General features: G+C 42.5%; 2 protein-coding genes across 2 annotated transcripts; both read left to right on the forward strand.

The window, feature by feature from the left end:
- The first annotated feature begins 499 nt into the window (after positions 1-499).
- Positions 500-6,140, forward strand: KVR01_011920 (uncharacterized protein). The gene is made up of 5 exons (XM_044786731.1): positions 500-1,857; positions 3,299-3,419; positions 3,596-5,508; positions 5,590-5,993; positions 6,090-6,140. Exons 1-5 carry the CDS (start codon positions 1,563-1,565, stop codon positions 6,099-6,101), a joined length of 2,745 nt encoding a protein of 914 aa, XP_044639001.1. The 5' UTR covers positions 500-1,562; the 3' UTR covers positions 6,102-6,140.
- A 7,733-nt stretch (positions 6,141-13,873) lies between these two features.
- Positions 13,874-16,208, forward strand: KVR01_012026 (uncharacterized protein; the record flags this gene model as incomplete). Its single annotated transcript, XM_044785091.1, has 3 exons — positions 13,874-13,888; positions 15,640-15,886; positions 16,015-16,208. The coding sequence occupies 3 exons, from the start codon at positions 13,874-13,876 to the stop codon at positions 16,206-16,208; spliced, it is 456 nt and encodes a 151-aa protein (XP_044639107.1).
- Positions 16,209-17,243: the final 1,035 nt, after the last annotated feature.

Raw genomic sequence — 17,243 nt, forward strand, 5'->3', positions numbered from 1 at the left:
TGTTTGGTAAAGATGGTCCCGAAGTCCCTACAGTGCATGTGCACCCAGTGAAATTCTTCGGTAACCTTTTCAGCTGGCTTTGAAATATTCGCTTTTGGCCGGCCGGCTATAATCGGAGCTGGAGCCATCATATCGTGCAAGATGAGCTCGGGTTCTGCTGTTCAAGAGGGGGCTGGGACGTGGCATGCAGTACTAGTACCTAGGTACCTAGCTTGGTGGGTGAAACAGTGGGCAACTCCGTCTCCCTCTCTGACGGCGCGGGAGCCTGCAGCCACAGCCCATTGATGCTTGACATGGCTTCATGGTGGTGGCTTTCATACGGCCGTTTCAAGCCAGATCTTAGAATAGCGACGGGTAGTTGCATGGCACTGCAGTGGCTCTGTACTCAGCCCCAAAAGTCACACTTGATATAATACAATTCAGGTTCTCTCCATTGAGTGCATGGGCCGCCCCGTTGCTTTTTGAATGGTATGTCTCACTGTCCGACAAAGAAAATGTGCCAGCCTTTGGGGCAGCACGTGGGAGATGGTCCCCTCTGTTGGTGGACTGGAATTGAGAGGGTCATCCAAAGGTGGCCCCATGTGAGACAAGGCTGGGGGAGTTCTGGAATCCTCCCCCTTTGGAAACTGCTTGCGGGTTGACCTGGGCCAGACCTGGAGGCCAGGTCGACGGGAAGGCACAGACTGGCTGTGTCTTGCGCACTTGGTACCTGAGTACTTTCCCAAACGGGCGATTACCCCTCCAGAAATGAAGGGGAGCTGGGGAGCTGGGGAGCACGGACAGGCAAAAAGTACAACATCTCTCCCCTTGAGACTGATGTTTGTTTGCTTTGCTGCCTTGGCCGAGTGCCAGCCGTCTTATCCTGCCCAGAGGTTCTGCCCAGAGTGCAATTTGACCACTTTGTTGCCCTTGCCCTTCCCCTTTCCCCTTTTAACCCTCACAATCCTGCCGTTCGTTGCGTGTTTGACTGCCGGAAACTCGTGTGTTGGAGTGACCTGCCCAGGCGGCTCGTGATCCTCCAACCCGACCTGGATGACACCCACCCAACAAGGGTCACCGCCCACCACAACCGACAGCAGCACTGCGAGTGAGCGCGCCAAATAACACCAATAACACTGCCTGCCAGTCACCCCAAACCTGCAGTTCGACTCTTCTTCAATCGAAACTCGACTTTTGCCTCCCACTCTTGAGTTTCCACCAGCGTCGTGACCGTCTGCTTGCCCTGTCCTTTCCTTTTGGAGGCCCCTGGGCATTTGACGCTGACCCATTGAGGCGCGGCAGTCATCCTCCCTCACCAGAACCGGTTAATACGAGAGCGACAACAACCCCTCCTCCGCCCTCGTCTGCGGCGCAGCCCAACCGAGACCTCCAAAGTCCCTTTTGCGACAAACGAGCACCAAGACCTTCGACCGGTACCGCAGAGATACATACCTTCATTTATTACCTGGCCAAGAGAACTGGCACCCGGGACTTGAAGTCGAGATCGCCCGGCAGGGCATAAACCGTAATAATAAGGTTGCTGCCACAATAAGCGGGCACAACCCGAGTCAGAGTCGCCCACGATGAGCTCATCGGCGAGGAGCTCCCTCCCGTCTTACACGCGCGCAGCCCGCCCCAACCAGCAGCAGCAACACCAGCAGCAGCAGCAGGCAAAGAGGTACTACTCGGGTCCGAATCTGGCACCGGCACAGGCACCATCACCAGCACAAGCCCTAGCCCCAGCCCCAGCCCCCTCGCCTTATTATGCTGCGTCGTCGCTGCCAGGAGCAGCCTCGGCTGCAGCGGTTCCTCGTGGGAGACGGGGTGTTTCCGCGACCATGATCCCGACTAACAAGTCGTCTCTCGGACCCGGTGTTGGTAAGTGTCCCCACCCACCCTCTTAACCCCCCGCCATCGAAGCCCCTCCACAGCTAGCTGGTCAGCCTGCCTGCCACCTACCTGCCTGCGAAGATGGACGGACCGACAGAGAGGCAGTCCTGTCCACAGGGAGGCTCGTTTGCCTTCCACCCGGCCCTGAAGCTCTCCCTCCCCACCTTATGCACCCTCCGTGTGTAATAGAGGTTCAAGGACGCCACGCCGTGAAGCGAGGTGAAGCCACTGCACGAGAACGGACAAATCAGACAGGCACGCACACGCAGAGAGAAGAGCACGCACGGCAGGCCAGCCAGCTGCTTGCGACCCGGCTCAATGGGAAATGAGACTGTTGGCAATATTCATTCACAACACAAACTGTTACGATTATGGCCAATACCCAAAGATTTCGATACTCGGCCGCGCCCCACGCATGGTGTATCCTGGCCGGCCCGCCAACTCTAAAAATGGATGGCATGCAGCCAGCCCCCCAGCCCATCCGATCCCCCCGGCCAGGCACCAGAGAGGGCTTTAAAACAGACAGCTATGGCGTGCGGCGGTCATCCCAGCAAGTCCAGCAGTCCAACGCTGCCGCCAGCCCACCTGCCAGGCCAGCCTACGAGCCCCGCCCCTGTCCGGGTCTGGGTTAGGCCAGGGGAGATCACCAACGGCGTCATCAATCCAGGCTGTGCCGCGCTGCCGAGCCAGACCTGCCGGAGCACCCATTCAAAGCCCCAAACAGTCTGACAGTCAGAGGGTTGCAGAGAGCTGAATGACAAGGCCCTTTGTTCCATTACGTGTCCGGCCCTCGCGCTGCATGATTCGCCACGGCGTTCCTCTCCAAATCAATCTAACGGAAGCCAGGTGGTGGAGCCCGGAACCCCTCGGCCTGTGACGAAAGCGGGACTGGCAGACCAGATGGCGCTGGTCGCTGCGAGTTCTGGCTGGCAGCTCGGGCTGTGTTGTGCTGTGCCGTGCTTATGTGCTGCCCTCCCACTCTCTCAAGCTGTGGTGTCTGCCTCTGTCGGGTCGGTCATCAACGGATAGAGGAGCATCCTGGCAACCGGCCTGAACTCATTCTCACCCTCTCCACCTTCAGAAAAAGGGGCCGCCAATATTCAATCACTACCAGTTACTGCGCACCACGTACGCCACCACACGGGTCTCTCCCCTCCCATTCCCGCTTAGATCTTGGAATCTCTCTTGGCGCACGAACCCACCGAACCCAGGTCACTAGACTAGTCCGAAAGACCTGTCCCGCTCATCAGTCCTTCTAGAACCGCAGCCCGCCCCTCCTGTCCATTCTCGCTTCACCTCGTTAACGGCCTGCGCCTGACCCATCCTGGGAGAGCTTCAGGGTCCTTGGAGATTTGTTCTTGTGGCCTGCACCGTTGCAGGGGGCCAGAAAAGGGACTCTGGCTGACCGATCCTACTTTTATTTATGCAGCAGGCTCCATCCAGCCAACCCGCAGTGTTTCCAACGACATGCCGCAGTTTGCTGCAACCTTTGTTCCCGGAGGTTACGACGATTATTCCATGCCAGAGATGTACGCTCCGGCGCCCCAGCGGTAAGTCAAGATACCCTACCTATGCTGCTCAATCTTTAATCTTCTGCCCCAACACCCCCATTTTTGTGCGACCCAGTTGTGGCCCGCTGTACTTTCGCGGCCGCGATTGACAGCTTGGTCGCTAAAAAAGGAGAGGAGGAGCTGAGAGACTGACGTTGGATCGGGCACTGCTGCAGGGTCATGCCCGAGGTTCCTCAAAACATGCAACAAGACCTCCAGCGCATGGAACAGCAGGCTGGTCGTCCTCAACAGTCATACAACGGCGCCGGGCACCACGGCGGCGGCTACGGTCAGGAGCACGAGCCCGACAGCAGCAACTTCCGCCCATTCGAAGACGATCCGAACCACGCCCCCTACAGGTCCATGGCCGCCAACGACATGCCGAGCTATACCCCCTTCCCCAAGGTGAAGGGGGACAACATCCCGCCCAGCGATGTTGAAAAGGAGGAGATATTATACAACGCGCGCGAGCATGTCCTGCACTCCAACAACGTCAACATGCAGCTGTCGTGGGCGAGGGACGCACTCAACTACGTCGAGATCGCGTCCGAGGACCGCGCCCGCACTGCTGGGAGCAGCGGCCGCCCGGGCACCCCTCAGCAACAACACGAGCTCCGCGTCGACGCCATGAACATCATCAGGTATCTTTGCGAACAGCATCACCCCGAGGCCGTGTTCATGATGGCCAAGTGGGATGAGTTCGGAAAGTTCGACGTGAGGGAAGACAAGAGGAAGGCATTCATGGGCTACAAGCTTGCAGCCGAGCAGGGGTGGGGCCGCGCCGAGTACAGAATGGGTATGCTCTTCGAGAACTCAAACGAGTTCGACAAGGCCATCACGCACTACTACAACGGCGAGAGGCTGGGCGACTCTGCCGCCATGTATCGCCTGGGCATGATGTCCCTGCTCGGGCAACATGGCCAAAGACAGGATTTCCAGCGCGGTGTCGACCTCATCAACAGGGCCGCCGACACGGCAGACGAGGATGCGCCGCAAGGTGCATACGTCTTCGGAATGCTCATCGCCCGCGATCTCCCCGACATCACTGTCCCCGAGCACTTGCTCCCCTACAAGGTCGACACCGCCAGGCAGTACATCGAGAAGGCGGCCTACCTCGGGTTTGCTAAGGCGCAACTAAAGATGGGCCAAGCTTACGAGCTCTGCCAGCTTGGTTGCGACTTCCAGCCTGCTTACTCCCTGCACTACTATGGCCTTGCCTCGGTGCAGGGCCAGCCCGAGGCGGCGCTTGGCGTCAGTCGGTGGTTCCTTTTCGGATACGAAGGCAACTTCGCCAAAAACGAGGCGCTCGCATTCAAGTACGCGAAACAAGCCGCAGACGCCAAGCTTCCCACCGGCGAGTTCGCCATGGGCTACTACCACGAAATCGGAATCCACATGCAAAAAGACCTGAACGAAGCACGGCGATGGTACGAGCTGGCAGCGTCGCATGGAAACCCTGACGCCGTCGGACGGCTGGACAGCTTGCAGAGGAACAAGAGCTTGTCGAAGAAGGACCACGAGACGACGGCTCTCACCAGGATCAAGTCTCAGCACGGGTCGATGAGGGGCCAGCGCCCAGAGCGCCTCCAGAGGCTCAAGGAGCAGCAGCACATGGCGCCATTGCCTGAGGGTCCATCGACGCCAAACGACCCGAGCGGGAGGAGCCCCAGGGTATCACCCAACCCGTCCCCCAGGCATGCTCCAGGCCCTGATGGTCGGCAGCCTGCGTTCGGCTTGAACGTCGACCATGGCAACCTTGCCATGAGGCCCAAGTCCGCAGCGCCCTACCCAGAAGACGACACCAAGCCTTACCCTCTCAACGTCAACAGGCCGTCATCCGCCGCACCATACCCCGAAGATGGGTACCAGCCGCCGATGCGCAACCAGGGTGCTTTTGGAATCCGTCCAGGAAGCGCCGGAAGAGGAGGTCCGGGACCGAACAACCTGGCGCCCGGTGCTATCCCACCAGCTGGCATGCCTCCCGGTGGACGAGGCTACAGGCAACCAAGCCCTGGGCCAGCAGGTGGCTACGGCCGGGGTGGACCGGGCCCGGATGGGCGGAGACCTGTCGGCGGACCAGCTGGAAATGGTATGGCATCCTCATCCAACGTCGGCCCTTCTCATGGATATCCATCAAAGCAGAGACTAACCAGCCCAACCCCACAAACAGCAGCAGGACAACCCCGACCGTACGGACACCAACAAGGCCCGCAGTCTCCACCGATGATCCCGCCCGCAGGCTCCATGCCCGGCGGTCCCGGATACGCGCCGCAGCAGCAGCAGCAGCAGGGCCGGCACACCAGCGGGCCTCGGCCACCCATGGCCGGGTACCAACTCCAAGATAACGGTGGACGGTCGAGCGCGCCACCTCAACAGAACCCCGCCTCAGCACGGCCCCCAACGGCGTCGTCGTCGCATGGGCCCGGCGCCGCCAGTCCTGCGCCCAGCGTGGCCAGCGCGCCTCCCAAGGCGCCGCGCAAGCCGACGGATCACCCAGACGGAAAGACCATGGGCAACGGGCCGGCTACGTTTGAGGAGATGGGTATTCCGAAGACGAAGGATAAGGACGACTGTGTAAGTTGTCGCGTTTCTCCTCAACAAACTGCTCGGATGGTGTCATCCGAGTTATTGGCGTATTGCGAAGCTAACTTGGCGTCCTCGAAACAACAGGTTGTCATGTAAAATAGAAATGGAAAGGAAAGGAAAGGAAAGGAAAGGAAAAGGATAGCCTGGTTGAAGGAAATGCTGGAGATATTTCAATACCCCTGCCCTCGAAAACTACATATAGCCCCCCTGATTTACAGTATTAGGGCTGCCGTACACTACACTACACGCACTAGGCTTACCAATAGAATATAAATATAAATACTTTAACCTTTAATATAAATATAATATAATGTAAAGGCCTTTAGTATAAATGCATATAATATAATAGGTTAAAAATTAAAATATAAATATAAGGGGGTGGTAATGCGCCTTATAAGGCGCACACCTAATTTAAATATGCGCCTTACAAAGCACAAAAAGTATAAAAGGGGAAATATTAATTTATAAACTATCTATATAAATAGATATATATTAAGTAATAATATAATATAATATAAGTTTTTAATAATAAATTTATAATAATTAAAAATTTTTTTTATAATAATATAAATAAAATTAAAAATAAACTAAATAGAATTACCTTACACCTTATAAAGCGCACACCTTAATTATATATACGCCTTACTAAGCACACCTACTAGCCCTACTACACGCCCATCCTTATTTCTAACCACCTTTATTAAAGGCAATATATTATAACTTTCTTATAATTTATTACACATTTACTTAAACTATTACTTTAAATTTCTTTTATTATTATTAAATAAAATAATATTCTCTTTTCTAATATTAACCACTTTTTATAAGTGCTATAAATATAATATTTAATATAAAAAAATTATATTTACTTTAAGGCTACTTTAAAAAGCTATTACTATATATAAAAATAATAAAAATAACCTTTTAATCTTAGCGCTTATTACTATAATAAAAAGAAAATTTAAAGCTATTTATAATAAATATAAATATTTACCTTTTAATTATACTAGTATAATAATAGATCCTTAATATTACTATTAGTAAAATATATTTTTATTACTAGCACTAATACTTATTTATTAAGCCTATATAGTTTATAGTTTTAAATGCTAAATTTATTAAAAATAATATTAAAAATAAAAGCTTAATAAAAGATATTATTTAGTTAAATATATAAATTATTTTAATACTTATTAAATATATATTTAAAAACTTTTATTACTTGGTTATAAATTTCTTTAAATAAAATAATATTTTTATTTTTATATTTCTACTCTTAAATTACTTATATTATAGCCTTAGCATTAAATATTCACTTTTTTTTATTTTATATACTTTTAAAAAAGCCTACTAATATATTAGATAAAGAGCTATTATAACATAATAAATAGGCAATTTATTAAACTTAATATAATAAAAGTTTAACTTTTTTATATATAATTTATATTAATTATAAAGTATTTTAGTTTAGGGAATTTTTTAGTAACTTTCTTTTATATTTTAAAATATTTTAAAAGAAAATTTAAAGCCTATAATAACACTTTAAATACTATTATATGCCTCTTTAAAGCCATTTTTTTATTTTTAAATTTAGCTATTACCCTTAAATACTTTAAACATATTATTAATATCTTTAAGAACTTTACTTATAGCTATAATTATATTCTAATTTCTTTTTATTAATTCTATTTTTTTATAAAAAATAAAAGGGTATTTTCTAAATTAAAACATATAGTAGCAAATAATATATTGCTAGTAGTTATTTTATTCTTATTATAATATTAAAAGAAATAAATAAAACCTAATAGCTTAACAAATAATAGCAAATATAAATAGCTAGCATATTAGAATATATATAACTATTTTTAATATTATTTAATATATAAAGTTTATTTTATTCTTATTTACAAAAATTTTTTAAATTTTATATAACTAATTAATTAATTAATTAAACTAGTAAATAGTAATAATAAGTACTATGTTTAATAATAGGGCTAGTTTTCTACTATTTTATATATTATAATTTAGCATTTATATTATTTAAATTAAAAGGTTTTTAAATAATATAATATTATTTCCAAATAATAAAGTATTTATAACTAAATTAGTAATATATTTAAAATAATAAATATAGCATTTAGGGCTATTAATATTAAAAGCCGGCCTAGTTTCTTTATTATTATATTATTATTACTTATATTATTTAAAATAAAGTATTTAATTTTATTTATAATTTTAAATACTTATAGAACCTTAAATATATATAATATAATATTCTATTTAATATAACTACTAATAAATTTTAATATATTAAAAATAAGCTTTTATAGGCATATAAACTTATTAAAATAGAATATTATAATATTATATATAAAATATTAGTTATTTAAGCGCTAACTATTAAATATAATATAAATTATTTTTAAGCATTTTATAAAACCTTAATTATTATAAACTTAAATTTATTATATATAATAATAAACTTTAATTATAATAAAGTTTATTTAAAATTGCATTTATTTTTATAACTAAGGGTTTAAATACTTAAATATAATATATAAAGCTTAAAACTTAATAAAGCAAAAAAAGGTTTTTAATAATAATAAAATATAAAAGTTTCTATTAAAAAACGTCTTTATTAAAATTGCTAATTAAATTACTTATAATTACTTAATTCCTTAAATTAATAATATCTAGCTGCTAAAACTTAATAATATTCTATATTTTAAATATAAATTAATTTTAAACTTTAACCTTTATAGGCCTTAATATACTCTTAAACTAATTCTATATTTTATAGTTTAATTAAAAATAAAATTTAGTATTTTAAAAACCCCCTTTAATATAATTATAAGATACCTTAAAGAACTTTTTTTATATATAATAGTAATAAACCTATCTATATTTTTAATTTATAGAACTTTTAATATTAAAGTTATATTTTTAAAGCTAATTTTAAGGCTTTTTAAAGCGCTAAAACCTAGTAAATTTTAAAAAATAAACCTAAAAGAAAATATCCTAAAATAGCTTTAATATAGGTTACTCTTTTAATAATATAATATTAATAATAAGCTATATTATTTAAAAATTAAATATATATTAAGTAATAAATAAGAAATATTTAATAATTTATAAGAAATTACTTTTAGGCCCTAGATTAGTATATATATAATTTAATTTATTATTATATTTTATAAAGTATAAAGGTAATTTAAATATATACCTTATAAGATATATTAACCTTATAATATAAGTAGAGTAATTATATATAAATTTAGCTAAACTTTAATAGTTTTTATTCTATTTTATTTTATAATTGGTTTTTTATATATTTAATATACTATTACTTTTATACCTTATAAGGCATACACTTAAATTACTTATATATCTTATAAGGCGCATATATATAGTCTATAATTTATAGTATATTTTATATATAAAATTATTTAGTAAAATATTAATAGCAGGTAGATCTTATAGGTATAGTTTTAACTTTTACAGCCTTAGTATTTAGTATACTATTACTCTTATATTTTGCAAGGCACATATATATAGTTTATAGTTTATAACATGCCCTATATATAGGATTATCTAGCAAAATATTAATAGCAAGTAGATCCTATTATATATAAATATAGTTTTAACTTTTAAGGTCTTAATTTCTTATATGCCTTATAAATAAAATAGTATAATAAACCGCTATTTAATAAGCTAAAAATAAGGCCCTTTTAATTAGGTTATTAAATATTAAATATTAATTACTACTAAAAAATAATATAATATATTATATATATTAGTTATAAAGTAACTAAAAAAAGAAAAAAATATAATATATTATATATACTAGCTATAAGGCTACTACTATTTATATTATATATTTTAATTAAAAGACTTACTTAAATTATTATTAATAAGGTATTAAGGGCCTTATTTAGCTAAGTTTATATTTAATAAAGGCTCTACCTATTAATACTATTTAAACTAGTAAGCTTTTTTATTAAAATTTATTAAAAAAAGGTAGTAATAAATACTTTTAAATAAAGGAATTAAAGTTTTAACTATTTAAGTATAATTTTACTAGCCCTATTTATATAAAAAGGCAGCTATATTACTCCTAAATATTACCCCTAAAGGTTTATTTTTTAACTTTCCTTTTTTAAAAACCTTTAAGTTTAAGTCTATATCTACTAAAAAAAAAAATAATAGCGCTATATTTGTATTAATAAAAGTTACTAGTAAAATAGTTTTTTTAAATAAAAAAGTTTATTTAATAAATTTAAAAAACCTAAACTTATTAACCTTTATATTGCCTATTTTAATATTACTAAAAAAATCCTTTTTTATAAAATTTTAGCTTTTATAAACTTTAGCTTTATTATAAGCTATAAAAATATAATTTAAAAATACTTAAACTAAATAAATTTTATTAATATTAATATACTTAAAACCTTTTAAAAGTACTTTTTTATAATTAAATAAATACTAATATAAAAGAAAAAGGGGGAAAGAAAAATAAATAAAAAAAAAAAAAAAAGAAAGGGAAATTATTATAAAGCTAAAAACTAAAGGGTTAAAAAGGTATACTATTTAGGCAATAAAATTTACTAAAATAAAAACTAAACTAATAAACTATTAATAACTAGTAAATTTATAATTATATATATAGTTAATATAATAATATATAAAACTTTATATAAAAATTAATTATAATAGAATTAATTATATAACCTAATTATAAATTATAACTATTAGTATACTTTTAATATATAAATATTTTAATATAGCTAGCAATTTAAACTATAGCTATAATAAAATTTTTAAGGTTAAAAACCTATATATATTTACTTAATAAAATAAGCTAACTACTAAAAATAAATAATAAATAAATTTTAAATATGCTTAATACTTATATTATTAAATAATATATTATTAAAATAGGTTTATTATACCTTAAATATAATAATTTAAATAATATTTTAGGCTATTTAAAACTTTATAAATATATTAATAGTAATTTATAATATATATATAAGAATAAAACTTATATATATTATTAAAAGTTATAATAGCTATATTTTTAAATAATAATAATATATTAAAATATATAAATAAATAAAAATAATAATTATATTTAGTTTTATTTTAAAATATATAAATATAATAATAAAAACTTTAAATAAAAGGTTTTTAATATTTATAAAAGTTATAATATAATATAATATAATATTAGTTTTATAAATAAAATTTAAAAATAATAAACTATAAATTATAATTTTATTTTAATTTAAAATAGTTTATATTTATATTTAAAGAAATATATACTTTAATTAGCCTTATACCTTTCTAGGTGTAAGCTTTAGTAAATTATCTAGATAATGCCTTAAAGCTTTTAATACCTTAAAGCTTCTAATATTTTAAAATTGCACCTATGCCTTAAAGCTTACTTAAAGCTTTTTATATAATAGCTAATGGACTTTATTAGAATATATAATACTTATATATATATAAATATATGCCTTATAAGGCGCACTAATAGTTTAAATATGCGCCTTATAAGGTGTAAAGCAAGGTTTATAACTAACCTTTATGGACCTAACTATAGCTATTTAAAACCCTAAAAATTTAATAATTTTATATTAAAACCCACTATACTATATATATTGAACTTTTTAGTATAATATAATAGATTTTAAAATACCCTTAGTGTAATGGGGTGTAGTGGGCTTATTTATATGCATTATACTATACTAATTATACTGAGTGTAGTGAGCGGCAGCCCTGGATTTACTTGCCAAAGGTGGTACGCGCATAGTCTTTTCAAAGCATTGCGCGTGGGGTCTCTTGCTAAGCCTGCTTGCTTGCTCTTGGTTCAAATATTGCGTGGGTTGGCCGGTTGATTTACTTAGCTAGCTGGATGTATTGGTCGATTGAACATGTTCCACACACACACACACGCACGCACCATGGCCGTGTGTGTCTTTCTCTCCACCCCCCCTCTTCCCCCCGGCATCCTGCTTCTTGTTGTTCTGTTTCTCTTCGCTTCTTTTTGTTGCTTTGAGATACCATACCATCAATACAAATAGGCGAGGCGAGGCGAGGCGCGGCGAGGCGCGGCGAGGCAGGTCGGTGGCAAGCATATAACTAATGAAACAACAATATCAACTCTCTTCCCCCTTCCGAGTGCTTGCTGGTGATATGACACTGTAGTATGGACTTTTTCCATGTTCTAGATTCCCTCTACTGAGCTATAATCTGGGGCTAGTATCCTAAGAGAATAAAGTTATGAATCTGTTTTTAAATAAGTAAATTCAAGTTGATTATATATAGACTTAAAGAAGGAAAATGTTATTATTTGATTATTTGAAACGAAAATGTATGATATAAGAAATAAAGTACTAATATTAAGGTCTAACTTAGGAATGATCTTCGAGAATGCATGGCATGTACCTCTAAGTGAGGGAGGGGGTCGGTCGGTAGGACAAGACTGATGATTTGTTTAGGGCTTTGATAATCACATCAAGGCCTCTTGGCGGACAAGCTGTCCAGGCAACTTCAGGTTGGCCCCGTTAACTTAATACGCACTGTCATCCTGTGGCCAAGAGCCTCATCTGCAAAGACATTGGGGGGGGGGGGGCGGCTGGCTGTGCCTCATGCAAGTGTACGACCAACAGGCGGCCTGGGGTAGAAGTACCGGGTGAGCGGCATCGCCGCCGCCTTTGCGTTCGCTCATGTCTTTCTTCCTGCGAAATCAACAACTAATGAACACCACCCAGCTAAACGAAATTATCTCTGTTGGTAGGCGTTGCATCAACATACAACCTGTATTCAAATTTGGAACTTGACCCTACCACCCTAGGCATTTGCTACAAGCTCTTGTCAAATCTTTTCATCGCCATACCACCTGACTCTGCCTCACGATGTCTTCAGTTGCTGACGCCATCGAAGCCATCAGGCAGTTCTCGAGCAACTTGATTGTCTCCGCCGAGAACGAGGAGTATGACGAGATCACCAAGTCATACTTTTCCGAGCTCGAGCGTGAGCTGAAGCCCGCATGTTTTCTGGTTCCTAGCTCTGCCTCAGAGGTTTCACAAATCCTGAAAACACTGAGACCCTTTGCTGAGGGTATCAAGCTCGCTATCTGTGGGGCCGGTCAGCAGGCGACGCCCGGGGTTGCCAATGTCAAAAACGGCATCACTATTCAACTGCAGAACCTCCGCGGGGTCGTGCTCAACACAGAAAAGAAGACAGTTTCTGTAGCAGCCGGCGAGCGTTGGGGCAAGGTCTATGAGACTGTCATGGCTGCAGGATTCGGTGTTGTCGGCAACCGGCACTCCTCCGCTGGCATTGGAGGAGATGTACTTCAGGGTGAGTTCTTTTTTGTACCCATAAGATCACCACATTTATTACCGCGTTCTGATACCAACCTTCTGTGTCTAGGTGGGCTCTCGTACTATTCGTATGCTCATGGCTTTGTCTGCGACAACGTCGTCAACTACGAGGTTGTTCTTTCCAGCGGCGAGATCGTCAACGCCAACGCGGAGACGAACAGGGACCTGTGGATCGCACTCCGGGGCGGGGCAAGCAACTTCGGCATCGTCACCCGCGTCGACCTGCCCGTCTTTGAGCAGGGCGAGCTCTGGGGCGGCAAGGTGTTCTACTTCCAGCCTAGCATTCCCGCGCAGATCCAAAGCCTTATGGCGTACCTGCAGGATCCAGCCCCCGACGCCGACGTGCATATTTGCATTAGCCTCGGATATGCCCCGATGCTTGGCGATGTCATGTGTATGAATGATGTCTTTTGTCTGAGGCCGGAGGAGAACCCAAAGGCCTTGCGGCCGTTTGTCGACATGCAGCCGCAGATCGATCAGATGAAGACCCTCCGTGTGGGCTCGCTGAAGGACTTCACTGACGAGGGGTTCGCCGGCGCGGTTGCGAATAGGTGAGAGGTCGCCCTATCCTCTATGGTACTTGTGTGTCATCGCGGCCGTGTGTGACAACAGCTAATGAAAGGGGCCAGGGTGGTGAGGATGTCCACCACTGTCAAAGCCAATGCTGGCATCCTCGAGTATGCGGTGGAGACGTTCAACGCGTCTCTTGGGGAGCTGAAAGGGGTGGTCGAGAACCTCCTGTTCTCGCTCACCTTCGAACCACTGCCAGTTTCCCTGCTTGAGCAGTCAGCCGCGCGCGGCGGGAATGCGTTTGGGTTGCAAGCGGAGGATGGCCCGCTTGTAGTACTGCTGTTGTACACGTCCTGGGACAGGTCCAGTGACGACGAGAAGGTCTTTGAGGTAAACAAGAAAGCCCTCGAGGCCATAGACCACGAGGCAGAGAAAGGGAAGGTCGCTGCGTCTTTCCGGTACTTGAACTACGCCTGTCCTCCGCAGGATCCCATCGCATCCTTCGGGGTGGAGAGTAACGCGCGCCTGCGAGAGGTCAGTGCGAAGTATGACCCCGAGGCATTCTTTCAAACAGCGGGCGCGGGACCGTTCAAGTTGTCGAGATAGGGACTGTCTTTGGAAGGCAACTTTTCAATATGTGTAATTCCCTGTCGCCCGGAACATTCAGAATGAATGCAGTGCAATGGCTAAATCACCCGTACAGCGTGTGATAATTGCACAAGAGGCTACCCAGTTTTCACATTTTGGTTCCAGGTAATCACTCCCATTGACTCTACCGCTTGCTATTCCGCTCAACAAATTACCCTACAAATGATGTCCGAGAGACAACTCGGCGTGGTGCCGGCCCACTAAAGCGTCCTTTTGTCATGCAGGCGGCTGAGGAATACTCTCATCCTTCTGTGAGAATTAAGAGGGCATCGTGGTTCTTGGCGACCATTCGCTTAGTGTAGCGCCCATGGTGCTTGGGTAATGCCAAGAGAAGACAGGCCTGCGAAGAGTGTAGGCTTGGCAATACTACCCTAGGGTACCATACATGGAATCATGAAGCCTCCCAGTTCTTTGTCAGATTGACCGAAGCTCACCTGTAGCGTTGTCGTTGATCATTTGACCGTGTCTTGTTGTCCCTCAACCAATCAATTGAGTCAGCGGGAGTTGCGGACAACCCTCGGGAAAACTTCCCCTTTCCAAATACTGTTGCCTATTGCAACTCAAAGTTGGCCCCACAACCAGGACACGGATGCTGGTTTAGCGTTAGTGTCGAAGACTCAAATTTTAGACATACTAATCACTATTCGGTAAATAGATATGTCAGCACCCTTGCTGAGGCTATTCGAATAACTCCCAAAATACATTGCAAGTGGGCCAGCGTCTGTCAGCTCCATGCATATCCCTCCACTCTCCTAGTCTGGACTCTCAAGCTGGACTGGAGTAGCCAGGCAATACCTGAGACTACATGCTGTCTGGAGGATGGAGATAGTTTCTGGAGGACGAATTGTAAAGACTATGTTCACTGATATATTGAAATCGAGGAAAGCCTCCCACAATGAAAAAAGTATAAGATCCCATCACTCGCTCGCCATCTCGATCTCCTCCTGCTTCATCAGCATCTTCTCCAGACTCCAGCTCAAGACTCAAGATCCAACAGCACTTCTACATTCCCTGCCTCTCCAAGTCAAGCCAGACACCGCAAATTCAAGATGCGCTTCACCATCACCTCCCTGATCATGGCCCTGCAGCTGGCCGCCGCCTCAGCAGTGCCCCGCGCGGACGCGCTCGAATTCTCTACCCTGCAAGGCATCGAGCCCTTCAACACGACCTTTGCCGAGGCACACCTTGTCGACTTTGCTGGCCCCGTGACGGAGTCCGCATCTGTTGCTCCCGCTTCTAAGCTCTCCGCCCGGGCGAGCGGCAACGTGTATGTCTGCATCAACGCCAACTTCCAGCCGGCTTGCTCCCTGATCCATTGGGGCAACGATGTGTGCGGTAAGTTTTTGCAAAAAAAGCCCAAGTCGCCTCCGCCTTACCCCTTTCCTCCCCAGCGGTCTCGCCGCGACCCCTCATAGCACCCCGAACAACATAGAAACGTCGCTGACAGAAGACATGCCAAACAGCGGACTTTGTGAACCCCTGGGAGGACAGCATCAGCTCGTGGGGCCCTGACCCGGGCGTCACCTGCCACGTCTACGAGAAGCGCGGCTGCGACGAGAGCGGCCGCAAGATCTACAACGTTGGCAACCCTGGAATCTCCAACCTGGCCGACTACCAGTTCAACGACATCATCAGCTCCGCGCGCTGCTTTTACTAGAACTTGTCGGGCACCAGACACGGCTGCGCCGAACAGGACGGGGCTGGGTCTTGGATGCCTCATAGGCAGGCGAGGAACTGGGGACGAGAGTGCTCTTACTTTGGGTGTTCCCGTTCTCTTTCTCTCTGCTCTAGACTGTAATGGAGGGTGATTTCTCTAGATAGCTCTTCAGATCAAAGTAGTCCCTGCCAATTCATTCATTACGCCACACTATGGGTTGTGTAGTTGTTTTTGTGTTAGCATGAGACTCGTGCCTAACTCGCTCACGTTGTCCACCCTGGGCATGGAGGTCTTGCAGTAAATAGATATATTACAGATGCTTTGTTTTAATGCCGAGCAATGATAGTGCAACGGGGGTGGTTATCGTCGAGAGGAAGCAGACCACCAGAGCTATCGTGCCCCGCACTAAGCTCCTCGCTCCTAGCCTACCCCTCAGCAACAGCCAGCAAGCAGGTAGCTAAAGCTATAACTACAAAAAGAGATCTAGCCTGCTGCGCGAAGCCGAGACGACCACTGAGCGATTTGACAGCTGTGGTTAGAACAGACTGCAGGTAAGGCAACCATATTCCATTGCTGCACATCTGGATGTGTAGGCCTAACAGCTTTACAGCTATAAAATAGGATTTAACTACAACTAATAAGTCTATACCTATATAAAGGAATCACTTAAGGAGGCATAGGAGTGTGACAATATAGTAGATTTATAAAACTTCTTAGTTTTATGCCTAATGATAAAAAGTTATTTAACTTTAAAATTAATAAAAAATATTATGTTCTTTAGACAACTAGTTGACAAGACGGGGATTCGAACCCCGGCACCTTTCGATACGAGAAATCCTGTTTTGCAGGAAGAGATTAACTCTTGAGTCTCGCGCCTTAGACCGCTCGGCCATCTTGCCTATTACTTAACAAGGCACATCTAGTCTTACTATATATTTTATCTCAATTAATAATAGCTCCTTACTACCCCTCAGCCCCTACCCTTCACTAGTTAGTTACTAAAAAAAAGTAAGTTAACACCTTAAGAAAGTCACT

Source organism: Diaporthe batatas (genome assembly GCF_019321695.1).
Source record: "Diaporthe batatas strain CRI 302-4 chromosome Unknown Contig00017, whole genome shotgun sequence".
NCBI lineage: Eukaryota > Fungi > Ascomycota > Sordariomycetes > Diaporthales > Diaporthaceae > Diaporthe > Diaporthe batatas.

What these genes read in the sequence shown, in the direction of transcription:
- KVR01_011920 (XM_044786731.1), top strand. Translation starts at nt 1,563, where the DNA reads ATGAGCTCATCGGCGAGGAGCTCCCTCCCGTCTTACACGCGCGCAGCC. An exon ending in GTCTCTCGGACCCGGTGTTG is followed by an intron (nt 1,858 to 3,298) that starts GTAAGTGTCCCC and finishes TTATTTATGCAG; the next exon opens with CAGGCTCCATCCAGCCAACC. An exon ending in TACGCTCCGGCGCCCCAGCG is followed by an intron (nt 3,420 to 3,595) that starts GTAAGTCAAGAT and finishes GCACTGCTGCAG; the next exon opens with GGTCATGCCCGAGGTTCCTC.